This window comes from Mastigoproctus giganteus, chromosome 6 (genome assembly GCF_048544385.1).
Source record: "Mastigoproctus giganteus isolate SK-2022 chromosome 6, ASM4854438v1, whole genome shotgun sequence".
NCBI lineage: Eukaryota > Metazoa > Arthropoda > Arachnida > Uropygi > Thelyphonidae > Mastigoproctus > Mastigoproctus giganteus.
Window position 1 is genome coordinate 187,416,691 of NC_143580.1, and position 21,909 is coordinate 187,438,599.

Genomic DNA, 21,909 nt, shown 5'->3' on the forward strand with positions numbered 1-21,909 from the left:
TATGCACCAACATCGAGCCATGATGATGAAGAGGTTGAAGAAATGTACGCTGAAATTGAGAGTCTTCTAGATGAGCAGAAAACCCACTACACTATTATTATGGGGGACTTCAATGCTAAGGTTGGAAAAAGGCAAAACAGCACAGAAAGAGGAACTATAGGAAATTTTGGAATTGGTGAAAGAAATAAAAGAGGTGAAAGACTTGTGGAATTTGCAGAATCTCAAGGAATGTCAGTAATGAACACTTTTTTCAAGAAAAGGGTGAACAGAAAGTGGACATGGAAGAGTCCAAATGGATTAACAACTAATGAAATCGACTTCATCCTCACTAACAGAAGATATATTGTGACTGATGTTACCGTCCTGAATAAGGTAAATGTTGAAAGTGATCACAGAATGGTAAGATGTACACTTGATATAGATGTAGGAAAGGAAAGGGAAAAACTGACTCGAGTAAATAATACAAAGGTCTTTGAGATAACAGAAGAGGAGAAAAAGCAGTATGTACTGGAACTTAAGAACAAGTATGAGCTTCTGCAGACTGCTGAGGACCAAGATATCGACCAGGAATATTACAACTTTTTGAAAGTGATAAAGCCCAAGAAACCTATAGGGAAACAGAAATCCAAAGAAGAAAAAATTAGTCAAGAAACACTTGTCATGATGAACCAAAGACGACAAATGAAGAGCAAGAAAAACACTGACAGGGAGAAAATTGAGTATACTGAGTTATGCGAAGCCATTAGAAAGAGACTCAGAGAGGATATAAGAAGATTTAACACAAGAAAAGTAGAACAAGCATTAAGGGAAAACAAAGGATTTAAATCAGCAGCCATGAGCAGTAATACAGAAAGACAAATGATACTGAAACTGAAGAATAGCGATGGTGTACTTATAAACAGCAGAGAAGGCATAATTCAAATAGCAGAAGACTACTACAGAGAATTATACAAGGAGCGAGGGAATGATACCAACAGTGGGGAAGATGGATTGCAAAGTAGCAACACATACGACATGCCCGATATTCTTCCTGATGAGGTAGAACATGCATTGAAGAAAATGAAGAATCGGAAAGCCCCGGGGGAAGATGAAGTTACTGTAGAGTTGTTAAAATTGGGAAGAAGAGACATAACGCAAAAACTGGCAAGGCTCTTCACAAAGTACATTAGCAAAGGTACGATGCCTAAGCAGTGGAATAATGCAATCATAGTTTTGCTGCATAACAAAGGAGATAAATCAGAAATTGGAAATTATAGACCAATTAGCTTGTTATCCCACATCTACAAGTTGTTCACAAGGGTCATTACTAACAGATTAGAAAGAATACTTGATGAGAATCAACCGAAAGAGCAAGCTGGCTTTAGGACAGGATTCTCAACTATGGATCACCTTCACGTAATATCACAGCTAATGGAGAAAGCAAATGAATATAAAACACCATTATGACTGGCATTTGTGGATTATGAAAAGGCATTTGACTCCATACAGCATAAGGCAATGTTTCGGGCACTGGAAAGACAAGGCATAGATACTCCATATATTATGATTTTGAAGAAAATATATGAGAGTGCTACATCCTTTATTAGACTAGACAAAGACAGTAGCAAATTTAAAATCGAGAAAGGAGTTCGACAAGGAGACACAATATCTCCGAAGCTGTTTACTGCTGCCCTTGAGGAAGCTTTCAGAAGATTAGACTGGTCGCAGAAAGGAGTCAATGTGAACGGAGAGTACCTAAACCATTTACGATTTGCAGATGACATTGTGGTCATAAGCCACGATCCCAAAGAATTAGAGGAAAATTTTAATCAGTTATGCACAGTTAGTAAGGATTTTGGACTAAAGATGAATATGGCTAAAACAAAAGTAATGATGAACAAGTATGCCATGGAAAGGGAAATAATGATTGAAGGAGCAGTAATTGAAAAGGTGGAGTCATATACTTATCTGGGACAAGTTATTAGCTGTAATAATGATAAATGGCTGGAAGTCAAGAGAAGAATAAATTTTGGATGGATAGCATTCAGGAAATATAGTCACATACTGAAGAGCAATATCCCAGTTTGTCTGAAACGTAAAATAATGAATCAATGTATACTCCCCACCATGACTTATGGAAGTGAAACTTGGGCACTCACCAAAAGAATGGAAGAGAAGCTAAGAACTACACAGCGAAGAATGGAACGAATTATATTGGGAATTAGACTGTTAGATAAGAAGAGAAACACATGGATTAGGCAGCAAACTCAAGTAAAGGACATTCTTATCAAAACTAAAGAACTAAAATGGTCTTGGGCAGGACACATAGCTAGAAGACATGATGACAGATGGACTAAGAAAATAACAGAATGGTACCCAAGAGGAGCTAGAAGAAAACCTGGAAGACAAAGGCGGAGGTGGATAGATGAAATTCATGAGTTTGAGTAGTAAATGGATGGCCAGTGCTCAAAACAGAAGGAACTGGAAAGTTGCTGGAGAGGCCTTCATCCTGCAGTGGATTGAAAATGGATGATGATGATGATCAAATGAAGGATCTTGCCATTAATCTTAGTTTTCTACCTTTCTTGGGGTACCATATCAAAAGCTTTACTGAAGTCATATTAAATAATGTTAGTTGTTTTTTTGCATTGGTTTTATGACTGTCATAATAATTAGCTAAATTTTCAAACAAATTGTGATTCACATTTAGAATCACAAACCCATGCTGTGATTCATTAAGGATACCATTCCTATCGAAATGTCCCTGTATTGTATCATTAATCAGAGACTCCATGATCTTACCACTGAAACCAAACTCTCTGATCTATAGTTGCCCATCATGTCTTTGTAATTCCTTTGTGGACTGGGGAGACATTAGCACTTTTTTGGTCCAGGAGATCTCAGAGTGTAATGATGATCTCATTAACATTTTCATTGGATTGATACTCATTGCAGTCACTTGGAGCCTTCTTTATTTATACAGGATATACATTGAAAGGACAGAATTAATGGGGTTCCTGGGCAACGTGATGCTGTCACCCCTCTCACTAGTGGGTGAACCTACTGCTTGGCAGATATATAGGCACAGTGCATCACTGCATTCATAGATGGTAATTCGATGTCAGTATGGATAAACGTCTTGGGTTAACCGACTTTGAAAGAGAGAGGGATGATGGTAGGTCACTATCGCAGAAGTGGTACAGAAATTGCACTATACCCATTCGACAGTATCAAGAGCGTATTGGGAATACGCCATTTCCAGAATAACATCTCGTTGTGGACAGTGCTGTGAGCAGAGAAAGGTGGTGGATGAATGTGGCCAACGATGTCTGTTTTGCATTGTTTAGGCCAACCAGAGAGCGACAGTGGCACAAATCCCCACAGACTTCAACGAGGGAGGTGCCAGAAATGTCTCCAAGATCATCAGGTGATCATTAGCCACAGTAGGTTATGGGAGCCACTGACCCACCAGAGTCCCATTGCTAACACCAAAACACAAGACTCTATGCCTCGACTGAACGAAAGAACATCGGCACTGGACCTTGGATGATTGGAGATAGGTCTCCTGGTCTGATGAGTCCCATTTCAAGCGGACGGGAGGATGCTTATCTGGCAGAAACCACATGAAGCTATGCAACAAGGAACTGTTCAGGCAGATGGACAGTCAGTAATGGTATGGGGTGTGTTCAACTGGCACACGTTGGGACTTCTGGTACATCTAGATGCATCCCTGAACAGTTCAGGTCACGTGTCCATCCTTGCAGACCATCTGCATCCTGTCATGGTCATCATGCACCCACAGATCAATGGACTCTTACAGCAGGACAATGTGCCTCTCCAAAGAGCCGTGGTGACTAGAACATGGTTTGAAGAGCATTCTGCAGATTTAACACCGGACATGAACCCTATGGAGCATCTTTGGAATGGTGTGGAAAAGTCCTTTCAAGCTTTGGATCCTCCACCCGGGAATGCAACAGAATTATGGACATCGGTGCAGCAAGTATGGATGGAAATACTTGTGAAATGCTTTCGTGAACTAGTGGACTCAGTGCCTCGCCATGTGACTGCCTTATCAGAGGTAGACCTACCTGTTACTAGGTACGTATCCCATGATTTCTGACTACTCAGTGTATATCATCCACTCCTGGAGCCTTACTCAGCTTTAGTAGTTCCCCATATACTTTACTCTGAAATTGATATATCACTTAATTTACAGCAGTCTAATTCATTGTCACTGAATGCTTGTGAATCAATGGTTTTTAAATAGTAGAGATTGATGCCAAGTGCCTACTCAATTCATCATCTGTCTGCCACTTCTAATGGGTTTTCTATGTAGAACTGGAGAATTTAAGAAAGGATTAGATGGATACTTAGACAAAAACCAGATAATTATGTTTTTTTATTTTAAAGGCTGATGCTGAATAAGCCTGGTTTTCCTGGGATAAATTTACCTTTACTAGTAAAGTGATACTGAAAGAACCATTTAAAAGACAAAAGTTTTGAGGAATACCATTACAGATATAACTTGTTAATAAATTTTAATATAATTTGACTTGTTAATTTTATTTCATATTGAAATTTAATCACATTGACTTACAGGGATACTATATGCACAGAGATGTAATCGGGAGTTCTGGTGGTGTTGTCACGTCCCCTGAAATTTCTCAGTTGTTTGGAGAGGTAAGTATAAAATTAAATAATTAGATAAAATAAAATTATCAGTACTTTTGTACTAATGAGAAACTGGGTTTTTAAGAAAAGGCTTGTCCAATTTTAATTGGCCATACTCATCAAACCATATTATAGTGCAACTTCAGTATACCATATTTCTTTATACTGTTGTTTCAGATAAACTGCAAGTATGACTCTGCTTCCCAAAGCAGGTATAAAAAATACTATATGTTTAAAGATCTATCAATTTCATGCTGTAAGCTGGCAAAAGTAAACATCCATTTACTTCCAAGAGGAAAACCAAAACTCAGATGTTTTGTTTTTAAATTTTTAAAAACAAACATATCTGAAACTAACTGTATATTCACAATTTTTCCACTATTTCACCTCATCTACATTAAAAAAATATATTAATAAAACATAGGACACTCATAGAGTAATCATCTACTCTTTTACTCTGAGAAGAAACCAGTTACTATATTTGTCAGTTAATGTATATTCAGTTACAGAGTAAATTTTTTGCAAGCAATGTATGACATCCTTTTCTAGACCTTGAAATCACATTTAGAATTACAAAAACTGTGAACCTTAACAGGAAGCCATAACACAGACAGACATACATTGGAAGGGGTTTGATAGCGTTCATCCAGAATCCAACCCAGCCTTATTTACATTAATTTTTGTGACAAAATAATTTTCAGAGGTACAGATTTTTCCTTAGTGATAATTTCTATTATTCCTTTTAATGTTAAAACTTGACATTGTGACTGTTTTGAAACATTAATTGTAGTTTAATGAATTAAATAAGTTATTGTGATCTCAGAGTGCTCTATTTATTTTTATACTATATTTTAAATATTATACAGGAAGTGATAATAAAAATCGAAGGACTGAATAGGAATTCTTTGGGTAATTTCAAAAACAGTATTCCTGATTTCTGGTATTAAAAACACTCGGATGTCCATCTCTCTATATACGAGCCTTTGAGAAGTTCTAGTCTAATGTTATCTATTGCTTGGTAACACTAAGAAATACAAATTGAATCTGGGTTAAGAAAAAAAATAACAGAATTAACTGTCAAATGAATATTGAAAATAGTACAGATGTTAAATCCTATGTGCACATAGGATTTAACATATATATAAAATAAATATGCAAAGATGAAATATATATGAATTAAGAATGTACCAAATTTACATTGTTCTCAATAATATAACATAAATGAGAGGAGCTTTCAAGTAATCAATTTTACAAAAATAGAATCATAAAATATATTTAACAGTCATGTGGATTTGGATCACAATCAAATATATATACTGCTGCACACTATTTACTACATGCTACAAAGAATGAAAGATATTCAGAAATAAATTTCTTCATTAGGAATTAACTATACAGTGTGCTTAGTTTATACTATATTATTCTTTTTATTTTACAGTATAGCTACATATGTCCAAGGAACTTGCAGTTAATAATCTTGACAAGAATATAATCATTAACCATATTTAGTTGTTTGTTTGTTACTTGGTTTTTAGGAGCATTAGCAACTAAGGCCATATTGCTCCGGGGATATGCGGTGGTCATTCCCTGACCTCTCCGCATCCTCCGTATTTGGTGGTGACGGGCTCGAACCCTGGTCTAATCAAGAAGCGTGTGCTACGCACTGCTGCTCTTGGCTATGGAGGCACCACCATATTTAGTGGTCAACATATCCTCGAATGATTGTCACTTCAAACACACACATACTACTGCACTCCCAGATTAACCACTGTCTCTGCAGTGGAAGGTATTTATTAGCAAAGTCTTTAAGGTTTTCTTAGATTTTTTTTAGTCTGAAATGGTTAAGCACTTCCAATGACTATGATTTTCATGGCTGATCCATAACCTTTCTACCAAACCCTATGGAAAGTATATAGGTTATTGAAATGCTGTGTCCTTGCTTTTTGTCAGATGCTGAGGCCTTCTCCTTCCTGACAAAATGAGTTCCTGGCAAGACAAAATCTTTATTTCTATTTAATTTGTATTTGGTATTTTGATTTTATTTTATTTCAGATCTCAGCACAGTGCAGTTTAAAATATGTAGACAATGAACTATAATGCTCTTACTTATTATCAATTATCAAATTTTCCTTTCAATAACGTTGCCTGAAAAATTAAGTTACTGTTAAAACCATATATAATTAAATCAATGTGTTTCAGATTATTGCAGAATGGTGCCTTCATGAATGGAAACGAATTGGCAAGCCAAAGCCACTATATATTGTAGAACTGGGTCCAAATAGAGGTGATTTGTCTGATGATATGCTCAGGGTATGTAAGAACAATTTTTTTTATAAATATTTTGCATGCACTTATATAGTCAGTATTCATTGTAACAGCATTCATAATGAATTAAAAACACTTTTTTGATTCTTTTACCTTCACAGTGTTATATAATACAAAGGTTATTTCAATCTTTTATCAATAATTTTATTAGTATCATTTTCAATTATCCAGGTTTAAAGTGCATGTTCAGTAATGCAAACATTCCTAATGCTTTTACTAATAGATTTAATGAGTATTTTGTTATTGTTCATTATATTAATTTAAAAATGTAAACTGTTAATGGTAAACACGAAAAACAAAGTTGATCATTGTTTATTTAGAAACATTGAAATCAAATAGCAACCATGTGTGTATGAAAGAGAGATGTATATTTGTAATTTTAGTATTAATAGTGGCAAATAATGTAAGAAAGGATGCTTACATAGCATCAGCTAGGGAAAAAAAACTACTTTTCATACACCCATCCATTCCCTCTGAGTTTGTCCAGTTTTCCTCAAATTTATTGACTACTTGCTTTCAAAACACCAAAAGAAGTTTTTTTCCCAAAAATCAACTACCCACTGGCTGCACACATCTGTCCTGCAACCATCCTTCCTGATTTTGAACATTTATTCCCACTCGAGTGTGTGTAATCTGAGCAATAGGATGCATCAACATTTAGCTTTCTAAATCCGTTCAGAACCTTAAACACCTCATTCAGACCTCTTCAGGTGCCTAGTTTCCAGATACTGCAATTTGCAGAGCTGTAGTCTTTCTTGGTAAGAGTGCCTTTTTGTTTCCCATACTAATCTTGTTGCTCTTCTCTGCATTCATTCCAACAGACCCACATCCTATCTCAAATGCAGTTTCAGACCTGTATACAATAATCGACGATGTCCATTTCCACTTGCAGTCTGCCAAACCCCATGTACTTTTTCTGACAGAATCTCAGTTATCAGTTGATTCAACTACTGCTCATCTCAGTTTTCCAAATTATTCGCTGTACGATTCCTTTTGCCTCAAAGGTGGTACTTGTGCATATGTCCGTTCTGATATTCCATGTCAGAGACTTGGTAATTTGGAATCTCCTCCCTTCGATCTTCTCTGGCTTAAAATCTCTCTACCTCGTGTCAAATTCATCTGTTGTCTCTACCGTTCTCCCAACTCCACTAATCACTTGGAGCTCTTTGACTTCCTCTCTTTGCAACTTGACTTTCTCCAGTACAACTTTCCTAACAGTGAGGTAATTTTCCTTGGTGATTTTAATGTTCACAACTCCAGCTGGCTTTCGTTTTCTAGTCACACTGACCCAGCTGGTCGAGATGCTGAGGCTTTTGCAATTACTAATGACCTTGCACAGATTGTTCATTTACCTACAAGAATACCGGACAATCCTAACAGTACAGCCAACACACTTTTTCTCCCAGGCGCCTCCTTAGCCAGGTGGGAAGGAGCAGCAGTGCATAGCACACGCTTCTTGATTAGACCGGGGTTTGAGCCCATCACCACCAAATACGAAGGATGCGGAAAGGTCAGGGAATGACCACTGCATATCCCGGAGCAATATGGCCTTAGTTGCTAATGCTCCTAAAAACCAAATGACAAACAAACAAAAAACAAATGCTTTTTCTCATAAATGACCCTTCTAAGTACAAGGTTGAAGTGAGTGGTCCTTTAGGCACCTCAGATCACAACTCGGTGATTGTCTCTTCTCCAATGGAGCCTTTATCTCATGGCTATTCCCAACCTCGTGTTGATTGCAAAAATGCAAAATTGGATGACTTGTGAGATTTCTTTTCCTTGGGTGGATTACTGTTTCAAAACTTCTGATGTCAGTGTTTGCTCAGATCGTGTCAGTGAAATTATTCTTGTAGAAATTGAATCCTCTATTCCACACTCCACTTTAAAATCTTGTCCTTTATCTAAACCTTGGTTTTCCAATAAATGTGCTAAGGCTGTTCAAGAGAAGAATGTTTTGCATATCCTAATTGGCTTGTTTCCAATTCTTTAGTTTCATTTTGTGCCTACACCAAAGCTCGGAACAATTGTAAAGCAGTTATTAATCAGTCCAAACTAGATTTTGAACAGGCTAAGAGTAGAAAACTTGCCCTAATGGTAGCTGAGCATTCTGGTCTCTTGCCAAAGCTATTGGCAGCAACTATTGCCCATCTCTGCTACCAATTCTGTCAGAACCAGATGGTTCTGTTGTCACTTCAGTCAAGGATAAAGCTGACTTGCTAGCATCCCATTTTTCTTCCAACTTGTGTATTAATGATCTTGTAAAATACCTCCCACCATTCTCAACATGCTCCATTCATGCCTCCTGTGGTCTTCCATGAAAAGGATGGCAGAAGGATTTTGACGAAACTTGATGCTCAGAAAGCTCCAGGTCCTGTTGGTATTTCTCCACTTGTTCTCAAAACCTGTGATCCTGAACTTACTCATGTTCTTTGCCACCTTTTTTTCACTTTCTTATTCCAAAGGTGGTTTCCCTTCTGATTGGAAATTTGCTCATATCCAACCAGTTCCTAAAAAGGGTAACAAATCCCTCCCATACAATTATCTTCCCATTGCAATTATTTCTACTCTTTCTAAAGTAATGGAGAAATCAATTAACCGCCAAATCTTAAACTACCTAGAAACCTTCTGTCTGATCAATAATCGCCAGTATGGATTCTGTCAGTGTCGATCCATTGATGATATTCTGGTTTATGTTACCCATTTAGGAACAAATTCAATGGAAAAGTTTGGTGAAACACAAGCAGTTGCTCTTGACATCTCAAAGGGCATTCTATCGTGTTTGGTATAAAAGTCTTCTAAACAAGCTTCCATCTTATGGTTTGCCAACTGTTTTTTGTAATTGTTTATCCAGTTTTCTCTCTAATCGCTCACTGAGAGTGATGGTAGATGGCTCTCTGTCTTCTAACTTCTCCACTAATGCTGGTGTCCCCTAAGGTTCAGTTCTTTCCCCCACTCTTTTCCTCTTGTATATTAATGATCTTCTTCCATTGACTGGAAATCCTATCCATAGTTTTGCCGATGACAGCACATGCTATTCCACTTTCCATTTTGAGAAAACTTGCCCTGCTCAGTCAGCTTCAGCTTCTCGAATATCTGCTACTAATTCCTTAAATGCCGATCTCCAGGTAATTCTCCAGTGGGGCAAAGACAACAGTTGATTTCAATCCTTCTAAAACTCAGTCTTATGTTATATCTTGCAAAAAGGATTCTTCTACTCCTATGCTTATCTTTGATGACACTCCAATTTCTAGTCAAGATGATATATCTCTTTTGGAGATTACCTTGACTTCTAATCTCTTTTGGCACAAGTATATTACAAATATTGCTTCCTCTGCATCTAAAAAACTTGATTTTCTCTTTCACTCTGAGCTTTACTTTTTTTCCAAACAGCTGATCACTCTGTGCAAATCACAAATTCGCACTACCATGGAATATTGTTCCCACATCTGTGGTGGTGCCCCAAAACCTCTCTCAGTCTTCTAGATTCCATTCAGAAGAGGGCAGTTAGGTTAATTGATGACTCCTCTCTAACAGAGTCATTCCACTAGCTGTCTCATAGACTTACTGTTTCTGCTGCAGATACTTCCGTGGGCACTGTTCTTCTGAATGGGCTTCTATAATTCCTGCTCTCTCTCTCTCTCTCTCTCTCTCTCTCTCTCTCTCTCTCTCTCTCTCTCTCTCCCTCTCTCTCTCTCTCTCTCTCTCTCTCTCTTTCAAAACAGTCCAAACACGTGCCACCAACCAACATCTATTTACTGTCCAACTTCAAACTCATAGAACCAACTTTTCATCTTCCTCATTTATTCATTCAACTGCTGTTTTCTGGAACAACCTTCCTTCATACTGTATTTCCTGAAAAGTCTAATGTCAAAAAATATCTTCTTTCATCTTCTGAATCTCCAACCGAAGCACAGTACTAAGTACTATTGGTTCTAATACCTCTTGTGTTTGGGGCTTTCATAAAGAAAAAAAAAAAAAAAAAAATCTAGCTATAGCCTTATACAACAGCTAAATCATCTCCTTCTCCCTGCTGGCAAAATTCCTGTATATCATTGACTAAACTCCATGAACTTCTGCACTACTCAGAAAATTTCAAACCTGACAACACAGTTACCCCAGATATTTTTCATTCTCCACTAACCTGGATATAGTACTACACCGCTGGAACTTTAGTCCAAGATTACTGTTACCCATATATAATGTCAAACTTTAATTGCTACTTTTCACCCCAAAGCTTTTCTGAAATCTAATTTTATGATGCCATAATTATTTTTTCCTCCAGTTCCTATTACTGCATCGTAGTAGTAGTAGTAGTAGTGGCATGTGATGCAAGAAAGCAAGTGTTGTGAGCTTATGCAGCATCAGCCAAAAAAAAAAAAAAATCACACTATTCCCTCCAAATGCATGTCCAGTTCCTCCTTAAATTTATTTAACCTATCAACTTCCACAACGACAGATGGAAGTTTGTTCCAGCAATTAACCACCCACTGTCTAAAGGCAAATTTCCGCACATCTATTCTACATCTGTCTTTTCTTAATTAGAATTTATGCCCCCTTAGGTTCGTAATCTGAACAAGTGGAAAGATCCCATCAGAATTCACCGTGCTCAACCCATTCAAGGCTTTATACACCTCAATCAGATCACCGTGCAGGTGCATAGTCTCCAGCCACTGCAATTTGCAGAGCTTAAGCCTCTCTTGGTAAGAGAATCCCTTCATTTCCCTCACCAATCTTGTTGCCCTTCTCTGTACACGCTCAAGCAAATCTACATCCTTCCTAAAATGAGGCATCCAGACCTGTACGCAGTACTTAAGGCGTGGCCTGACCATTGCCTTATACAGAGGGACAATCATCTCCTTTTCCCTGCTAGCAAAATTCCTATATAACATTGACAAAACCCCATGACCTGCCATGGCAGCCTGTCTGCATTGGTCAGAAAACTTCATATCTGACTGCACAATTACTCCCAGGTCTTTTTCATTTTCTACCACCTTAAGTTTGGTACCACACAGTTGGTACGTTTCTCTGGGGTTACTTCTAACCATATGCAGTACTTTGCATTTGTCAAGGTTAAACTTCAGTTGCCACTTCTTAGCCCATCTGCCCATAATTATCTAGATCCTGTTGCAGTAGCACACTGCCATTACTGTCATTAACAACCCTGCCAACCTTTGTATCATCTGCAAACTTCGACACTAAGCCTGATATACCTTCATCAACATCATTGATAAATATATAAAACAACAGTTTGTCCAACACCGAACCCTGTGGGACTCCACTAATAACATTAGTCCACGAAGAGCAGCACCCATTAATTATCACCCTCTGTCTTCTCCCACTCAACTATCCTTTTATCCGTTGTAGCAACTTACCCTTAATACCATTCTGCTCCAATTTGTACAATAGTTTTCGATGTGCAACAGTGTCAAAAGCTTTCCTGAAATCCAAATATATGATATCAAAATTATTTTTTCCATCCAGTTCCTTTGTAACCACATCATAATATCCTATCAAATTTGTCAGACAAGACTCTCCCTTAACAAACCCATGCTGTGTCTGAATTATTGCTGCAGTCTTGTCTAGATGATCCTGCAATGCATCTTTAACCAGTGACTCCATTATTTTACCCAGAACAGAAGTTAAACTAGCTGGTCTGTAATTACTTGTGTCACCTTTCAATCCCCCTTTGTGAATTGGGGATACATTTGCACATCTCCAGTCCGTGGGGACCTCCCCAGAGTCCAAGGATGCTCTCATAATTATGGCTAAGGGTTTGCTTAGTTGCATTGCTGCCTCTAAGCTAAGGGTTTGTTTAGTTGCATTGCTGCCTCCTTTAATATAACTGGATAGATCCCATCCACTGCAGGTGCCTTTATGTTTAACTTCAACAATTTCTCCTCCTCTTTGCTCTCAGTTATTACAAAATCATTAAGCACCCTGCTACAATTTGATAACCTTTTGCCATTTTCAAACCTTAACTCCTCATTTGTGAATGTAGATGCAAAATACTCATTCAGTTTGTTTGCAATCTGAGCAGGATCATCAACATTCGAACCATCGATATCAAGTGGACCAATCAGATTCATCCCCTTCCTTTTAGAGTTTATATAAGTAAAGAAATCCTTGCTGTTTTTCTTAGCATCTTTTGCCAAAGATTTCTCGTAATCTGCCTTCGCCGGCCTAACCTCCTTTGTGACCTGATTACAGACTAGCTTATATCTGCCATAGGCTTCTGAGTCGCTTGATAATTTATATGCATCCCATTCATTTTTCTTCTTTGTCACAAGTCTCAATAGTTTATTTGATAACTATTTAGGCCTAAACCTTGAACAATATTTCTTAATAGGTATGAAACTTTTAGTAGCATCCACGATTAATTCCCTGAATGCTTCCCACTTAGAATTTACTGTTGGTAACATCGTCAGTTGATCCCACTGTATAGAATTTAAAAACTGTCTGAGACCACTGTACTCACTTTTACGGAAGCAAAAACCCTTTCCTTTACTCCTGATGGTAATTATATCTTTAAGTAAATCCCACATCAGTACACTGTGATCACTGCCACTTAGTGATTCCTTTATCTGCAAATTCTTAATACACGAATGATCACTGCTGATAACCAGATCAAGAGTATTACCCTCTCTGGTTGCATCTTGAACATGCTGCTGCAGAAAAGAATCATCCAATAAATACACAAAAGTCTTACTGTGAGTGACCAACCGACAAGTTCCAGTCAATATCTGGGAAGTTAAAATCCCCAATTATAAGACATTCTGATTTACTAGCCCACTCTATTTTGCTGTACAATTGTTCATTGTACTCATCTAGTCATTAAGCCTATAACACACTCCTACTCTTATTTTTGCTTTTGCAGTGCTTATGTCATACCAAACTAACTCAACAGTGCACTGTTCATCTATATCAACTGGATGCACTTCTTTTGATTTTATGTTTTTCTTAACTAAAAAAATTGAATGGCAAATGCCTAAAAAACGGTACTCACTTCGTATAAATCTGCAATAAATTTATTGGTAAATGGTGGCTGAATTTAGTTTGGAAGAAGCATTAAAAAACTAAGACAGAGAATGGGAAAAAATATTTTTAAACAAATTTTAAAATGAGCGCAAGGAAGTAGACATGCAGATCTCCAATCCTTGGTTGTCATAAAAAGGTTTAAGGACGCGAATGAAAGAATGAAATAAAAGAGAAGACTGGTGGTGCCAATAGTCGTTGCGAGAGACTTTCGTTAAATGAACCGTCATCAGTTGGCAAATGGAAGTGAAGTGAGAGCGTGTTGTATTTAAAGTTGATCTTTACTCTCGTGATGCTCTTTTTGACACGTGGGAACTTTAGCTGCGAGAGGTTCCAAGCCGGTGAGAGGTTGAAGGGAAGTTTTGCGTTAATAATATTGAGATCGGAATGGTGTCGGTACCATTCGATGGTGAGGGCTTGAGGCCCTCACCATCGAATGGTACCGACACTAACGAAAGTCTCTCGCAACGACTATTGGCACTACCAGTCTTCTCTTTTATTTCATTCTTTCATTCGCGTCCTTCAACCTTTTTATGACAATCAAGGATTGGAGATCTACAGTTCTACTTCCTTGCGCTCATTTTAAAATTTGTTTAAAAATATTTTTTCCCCATTCTCTGCCTTAGTTTTTTTAATGTTTCTTCCAAACTAAATTCAGCCACCATTTACCAATAAATTTATTGCAGATTTATACAAGGTGAGTACTGTTTTTTAGGCATTTGCCAATCAATTTTTTTAGTCAGTTTTGTCACGGTATTATAAGACTACTATAATTTCACTATGTTTTTCTTAATTAACAGCATAACACCTCCTCCCTCCCTTCCTATCCTGTCTATCCTTTCTGTACACATTGTACTCCCCAAATTCCAGTTCTGCATTCCTTATATCTGTGTGACACCACGTCTCTACTATCCCAACAATATCCGCCTTTGATGTCTTGACCAACACTTCAAATTCATCAAATTTATTTACTATACTTCTAGCATTGGTATACATGTACCTATCCTTATTATTAGTTACCCTAACACATCCCATATACCCACCTGTTTCACGATGACTGCCTTCAGTCCCTGAAACCCCCAGCACCCTTCACTCCAGGTTGCTACTTATTCTAATAGAAGTTGTGCAAGAATCACCTTCACCTCTGCCTGCGGCTACTTTTAACCTTTTAGTCTGTGAATCCCCCCAAGCTAGCAGTTTTCTGACTCGCCTAACACTGCCTCGATAGCATCAGCAAACATTCTTGCACCCTTTGTAATTAAGTGTATCCCATCCCTGTAGAAGCAGTCTGTCCTGTTAACAAGCACAGACCACGCTGAAAAAAATTCTACCCCTTGAGCCTTGCACATTCCCTCCAGGGCCGAATTGATTGACAAGGCTCTCATCATGTATTCCCTCCTATCGTGTCTGGGCAGAATTGCAGACACTTTCAAATTTAACTCTGACTCACGACTTTTTTGCAACATTGACCTGTACTTGTTAAGTAAATCTGCATAACTCCTACTCTTAATGTCATTGGTGCCAACATGTACAACAATATCACCTTTTGTGCCATTAAAAGATGATATATGCTTTACAACGTCATCAACTTTTGCCCCTGGCAGACATAGCCTGGTCCTGTTCCATCTATCCTTTTTACACAATATATTCCCCATTTCCCTGACAATAGAGTCACCAAAAATAACTAGTTCCTTTGGGACCAGCCGATTCTGCCTTGGAGATTGCTGCTGTGTTGCCTGATGCCCAGGAGTGAGCTCTGGCATTGAGTTGGGCAGCTGAGAGCTTGACGAGCCCTTCATATTAATTTCTTCGAGGGCATCTACCCTACACCTCAAGCTCTCATAGATGCCTAGTAGAACGCTGAGTTGATGCCTAATTTCTAGACACTCTCTGCACCTGGCACACACAAAGACATCCTCCTTGGCTAGTTCATGTTCTGTTCCAGAGAGTTCAGCAAACATTTCACAAGTTGCACATTTTTTTAGGCTCTGATGCATTGGAGAATTGTCCCCCCCTCAGTTCTCCCCCGAGTCACAGCACTCCTACCACTTTGTGCCCATTGCTATGCTGCTCTAGTCTGGGGCATGATATTTTAAATTAATAAGATCAATAAATTTAATTAATTAATTGTCAGTACTACGCTATCTAATAGAATCCTAAATGCAGTGATGCGTAATACACTATATAATTATACGTTAGAGCTGCCTAGTTACCACAATTAAATTTGAATTCCCTACTACTCTATACAAAAATAATGGCTGCAAGATTTGAACGAAATAACGGTTTTACATATATTAAGTAGTAATCTACAAAAACTCTTTATCTAAATTAAAAAATAAAAATAACCAGCGTAACAGTAACTATAAGACTACATATAAAGTACAATATAAAATAACAATTGGGTAAATAAAAAAGCAAACACTTATCGCCTTTTCGGAGCCTGTAATTTTTAAAGAGAGTCAGCGCCTTCTGGCGTAATTTCCAGTCATATTGTTTGCAGAAGATAACAGTAACTATAAGACTACGTATAAAGTACAATATAAAATAACAATTGGGTAAATAAAAAAGCAAACACTTATCGCCTTTTCGGAGCCTGTAATTTTTAAAGAGAGTCAGCGCCTTCTGGCGTAATTTCCAGTCATATTGTTTGCAGAAGATCTCCCCTTAACAAATACATGCCATGACAGCAGTATAACTGCATTTCTCTCTGGATGGTCCTTGATTACTTATTTAACCAGTGGCTCCATTATTTTCCCTGTAACAGAAGTGAGTTTGCACATATCCAGTTCAAAGGATCCTTCTCTGAGTCCAGTGATGCTCTCATAATCTGGGCTAAAAGGTTGCTAACCTCTTTTGCTGCCACTCTTAATATAATTGCATAGATTTCATTTAGCTCCCTTTTAGAATTTGATTCGCTTCTGTCATACCTTGCCCATAAAAAATTTTTCATGTTTGAATGTAGATGCAGAATACCTATTCAGTTTGTCAGCAACCAGAGCAAAATCATCAACAGTTAAATCATTCATGTCTAGCAGACTGATGCAATTCATTCCCTTCCTTTTAGTGTTTATATAAGTGAAGAAACCTTTGCTGCATTTCTTTTCTGGAGACTTCTCATAATTTCCCTAATTTTGCCTAATGTCCTTTGTGACTTGATTGCTGACTAGTTTATATCTACTGTAAATTTCTGTATAATCTGATAATTTATATGCATTCCATGCATTTTACTTCTCTGCCACAAGTTTCATCAGTCCATCTGACATTCATTTGGGGTCTAAGCCGTGGAACAGTATTTCTGAATTGGTATAAAAAAAGCTGAATAGCTTCTACAATTACTTCCTTGAATGCTTCCCAATTAGAATTTTCTGTTTGTAATATCATCAGTTGGTTCCACTGTATTAGAATTTAAAAATTGTCTGTAATCACTTAATATTTTTTATTTAGTTGTGAGCAGTGGTGAGCTGTGAATATTTTAACAATGGGCTCGCAGTTTTTCCAACTTTCTACCAAGTAAATTTGATCGGTCACGGAAATTACGTCTTCCGCGGCTTCTACTAGAGGCGCTTCGCACGCTCGCACTACTAGTAGTGTGATTAGACCGCGTGACGCATTTTTCGTGACTGGTATGATATCTTGAGTCAGTGGCGGATTTAGGGGGAGTGGACAGATTCGACTTATTACCCCCTTAACCATGCAAATGAGTGAATGTGTAAAACGTTCCTAGGTCTATCTAAAAAAAGAAAAACTTAAAAACCTGGTCGTCATGCTTCGCCTTACGATGATAACTGGATACGACAGTGTCTGGAGTTCTAACTTTTTAGAATTTTTGAATACTATAACGTCGCGATCATGCTTCCTGAAGTTACTACTGCAGTAAGTATGATTGCAACAATACAAATATTTGTCGACAATTTCTTTTTTTCGTCACATTCCATTGTTAGGTGCCCCTAACAGCTGCTTATGTCGCTTCAACTGCAAGATCAGTACATCAGTCGGTTCTATTTTACAGAGCTATTTAGATATGTTGCACTCGCAAGTATACATCTCTTACTTTAGTTATCCTAAATCCATTGTATGTTGTCTTCCAGAAATTATGAAAATATGTGAATGATCAATAAAATATTTACAATAAGAAAGCGCTTTTATTTCGTAATCGATATGTACAAATCAAAACACCTAAAAGAAACGCGAAGGTTGTTTTGCATAAACCATCTACTCCCCGTGCTCAACACATGCGCAACTTTTTTATTCGTCCAATTTTTATAATGGATACCAGTAGCATAGCTACCCTTTTTCGGGCCCGGAGGCAAAGAGCATGTTCGGGCCCCTACTTAATTAATGAAAATTGCAAAAACAGGAGATAGCCAAAGACGCCATGCCCGGAGGCAATTGCCTTGCCTTGCCTGCCAGGTAGCTATGCCACTGATGGATACATTTTTTTTCAAGATAAAATTTTAATATTGAGAATAAAAAATAACACGAAATATTTCCCATATCACAAATAACATAAAAACTATCACAAAACATTCCACAATATAAAAACAAATATTACATAAAAAACAAACACTAGAAAAAGGACACAAAAAATCACAGATTACATGAAAAATTTTTTCACAAATATTCAAGAAAAATTTATTCTAAAAATTGTCAATTTACTTCTTCTTCATTAATATTTGTTGTCGATCTCCTGCTTTGCTCAATAGCTGAGCTCTTATTACGGAGGGATGATTTGACATGACGTAACGATCCGGATCAAATTGAAGCAATGGTTTTCCATTTAGATAAGAGCTAAGCGGTATGGTCATCATAATCTGCAATGTGCTTAATTGTCACAATATTATTCATTACGCTGAAAGCTCACTCAGCTTCAGCACTGCTAATCACAATGGTTTCAAAGATATTTTCTGGCTTTCTTAATTGAAAAGGGAATTTCACTCGATTTTAAAGATAAACTATCTTTGACAAAATCTCTAAAATCATTCATTTTTATTTCACCTTTTATCAGAAAACTTAAATCTCTTATTCGGTTTTCACTGTCTTCCCACAGAGACAAAAGTTCTTTCATATTGAATGATTTCGGGTAGCATATGTTTCAAATTTCTTTCAATGGTATCATTATTTGCTTTATTTAATTTAAAAGCACTCTGTTGCGTTAATAACTTATCCTTTAAGAATAAAACAATGCCTTTAATAACTTGTCACGAGGTAATTTTTTTACTTTCGATTTTGATTCCTTCAAATTGTTTCCACTTCAACATGCTCTCAGTTTTAGCTTCAGAATTTTTTAAATTAGCAATAGCACTGATAGTTCGAATAATTAATTTTTATGCTTTTACCATTGTGATTCTGTAAAGCTTCTGAAAGGTAAGAGAGCTCCTGCAGGATGTGATGTTGATCTTTAGTGCTAAATTGTAAAGAAATTCCAAATTTAAAGGTCGATTTAATAATCTGGAATATTTAACTTCAGATTTAAAATGTTTGCACAAAGCGGGAATTCCTCCAACCCACAATTGCCGTCAGCAAGCTAAAAGCTGCTCATCGTGGCCCGAACACACGACTGATCTTTATAGTTTCCACATCAAGTTCTTTAGCAATCAACCTTAATTTGCGCTATTTTTTTGGAGATTGGTGATATAGTTTTTTTTTAATTATTGCCTGTATGCCATTATATTTTAGAACATTTTCTACAGAGTGAAAGGCTCGACAAAGTTTCAAAATCTGCCAACATTTCATCTTCGTAAAGTTTATATAATATCTTAATTTCCTTTATCTCCCCCCCTCTACATTGCTACTGTCACTAGTTCTTTGAATACAGTGCAGATGTCGGAATCAAACGGATATTCTGCTACTGTGACCATGTGAAATTAGAGAGAGAGAAATTTACTGGAAGGCATGGATCACTCGCTTCTCCGAAAAACATATGCCCGTTTGTCCGAATAAAGGAGAACCACAACACAGGTTGACTAGACGCTATAATCCGTGTCGGAATCTTCTTAATCCTCTGACTGACTACGGAAAGCATATTGACTAGCACGACTTCTCAGTATGTGACTGCGTAGGTTTTATGGACACCACTAACATTGTGAAACGGTAATCCCTTTCACCCTTAATTTGCACTTTCTAATTACCTAAATTGCCTAAAGGCCAGGCCCCAAGTGCCAAGCGATTTTCTCTGAGATATATAGTGTGCTATTTCTAAGCGACAAAGTTTAATTTTATTTCTAGTGTCGTTTTCTCTTTTGTTTAGCTAAAGTGGTTCTGTGCTTCAAGCGTTAAAGTAAGAACCAAGAAAGGAAAACTACCTTTCTTTTTTCAGAGTATATGTATTAATTACTAACAAGCTACTAAACTTTACAACCGCTTGGTCACTGGTGGCACCGCTCCTGCCTCCACATGGCGGGGCCGGTGACCTGGGAGAAGAAAGCCACTCTCCCGGGGTGAAAAGGAGCAAACATGGAATTTGACAATTTCCCTCCAATTGAGCCTTGGCGCTCATGTCCTAAATCAAATGATAATGACCATGACACATCACAGTCGAAAAGACTGAGGACTGACACAGAGCAAAAGGAATGTCCATCTTTCCTTATCTTCCACTCCTTGTCAAACAAATGCATGAGTACACTCTCCCCATTTCTGATACAGAAATGTTTGGAAAATACAGCAGGTTCACCTAAAATGGTGAAAAGACTTAGATCGGGTGATTTACTAATTGAAAGTGTGAGCCGTCAGCAATCAGAGACTCTGCTGAACCTCTCAGCCTTTGGTGGTATTCCCGTGCAAGTTACCCCACATGCGACACTAAATGCCTCCAAGGGGTCATCACTGAGTGGGATTTGATTAATGTCACAGAAGACGAATTAGTCCAAGAATTAAAAGAACAAAAAGTCACACATGCTAAGCGCATCATGATCAAAAAAGATGGCCAGCTGGTTCCAACGCGGAACATCATCCTTACATTTGGCACACCAAATTTACCATCTAGTGTTAAAGCCGGCTATCTCAATTGCCGTATAAGACCCTACATTCCTAATCCCATCAGATGTTATAAGTGCCAAAAGTTTGGACACTCTCAGACCGTCTGTCGAGGGGATGCTGTGTGTCCAAACTGTGGTTCAAAATCCCACGCACAAACGGAATGTGATGCGGAAACACCACATTATTCAAACTGTCAAGGCCAACACCCTGCCTACTCAAAGTCCTGTGAACTGTGGAAAACAGGAAAAAAGATCCAACAATATAAAGTAGAGCGGAAAGTCACTTACCAAGAAGCAAAGAAGCAGATTATGCTTACTACAACTAAACACACCTACGCAGCAGCAACAAAGAAATATCAGTCAGCAGCCACTCAAACTGACGTGTCAGTTCCCCCATCCATGTCTATTGCAGACTGGGCTAGAGAAATACTCTCAAAATCACAGCAATCTACTATGGAACAGCATGTGAATGATAGTGCCAATAACACACCAATTACAGTACCGCCAACGGCTTTGCAGTCTTCCTCAGAAACTGTAAAAACTAAAACAGCAGTCCCAAGGCAGAAAAGTCAGCAAAATGCAACAAATATGGATACTAATGAAAACATCAGCCCGGATGAGCCAATCTTAGATCTGTACGCAGATGATGACATGGACACAGCACGTCCTATCTTTTCAAAAAAAAGAAAGAATAAAATTTGAGAGACAAAAACAGACTGGACCTAAAAAACAGACTGAATCAAACACAACCGCCAAAATCAAATAATGGATCACATCATACAGTGGAACTGTAGAGGTCTACGTAGTAATATCGATGATATCCATGACCTAATCCAACAGTATAGTCCGGTAAGCATATGTTTGCAAGAAACTAATTTACCTCCGCAAGTAATTCCAAAAATCAAGAACTATACTATATATCAGCATA

At 37.7% G+C, this 21,909-nt stretch overlaps 1 protein-coding gene across 1 annotated transcript in view; it reads left to right on the forward strand.

Moving 5' to 3' along the window:
• The window catches only part of LOC150084816 (protein arginine methyltransferase NDUFAF7, mitochondrial-like), a 115,782-nt gene that overhangs the window by 28,809 nt on the left and 65,064 nt on the right, over window positions 1-21,909 (forward strand). The window contains exons 3-4 of the mRNA XM_090375564.1: window positions 4,579-4,659; window positions 6,850-6,960. Coding sequence (XP_090231690.1) covers window positions 4,579-4,659; window positions 6,850-6,960 — 192 coding nt within the window. The remainder of the gene's footprint in view (window positions 1-4,578; window positions 4,660-6,849; window positions 6,961-21,909) is intronic.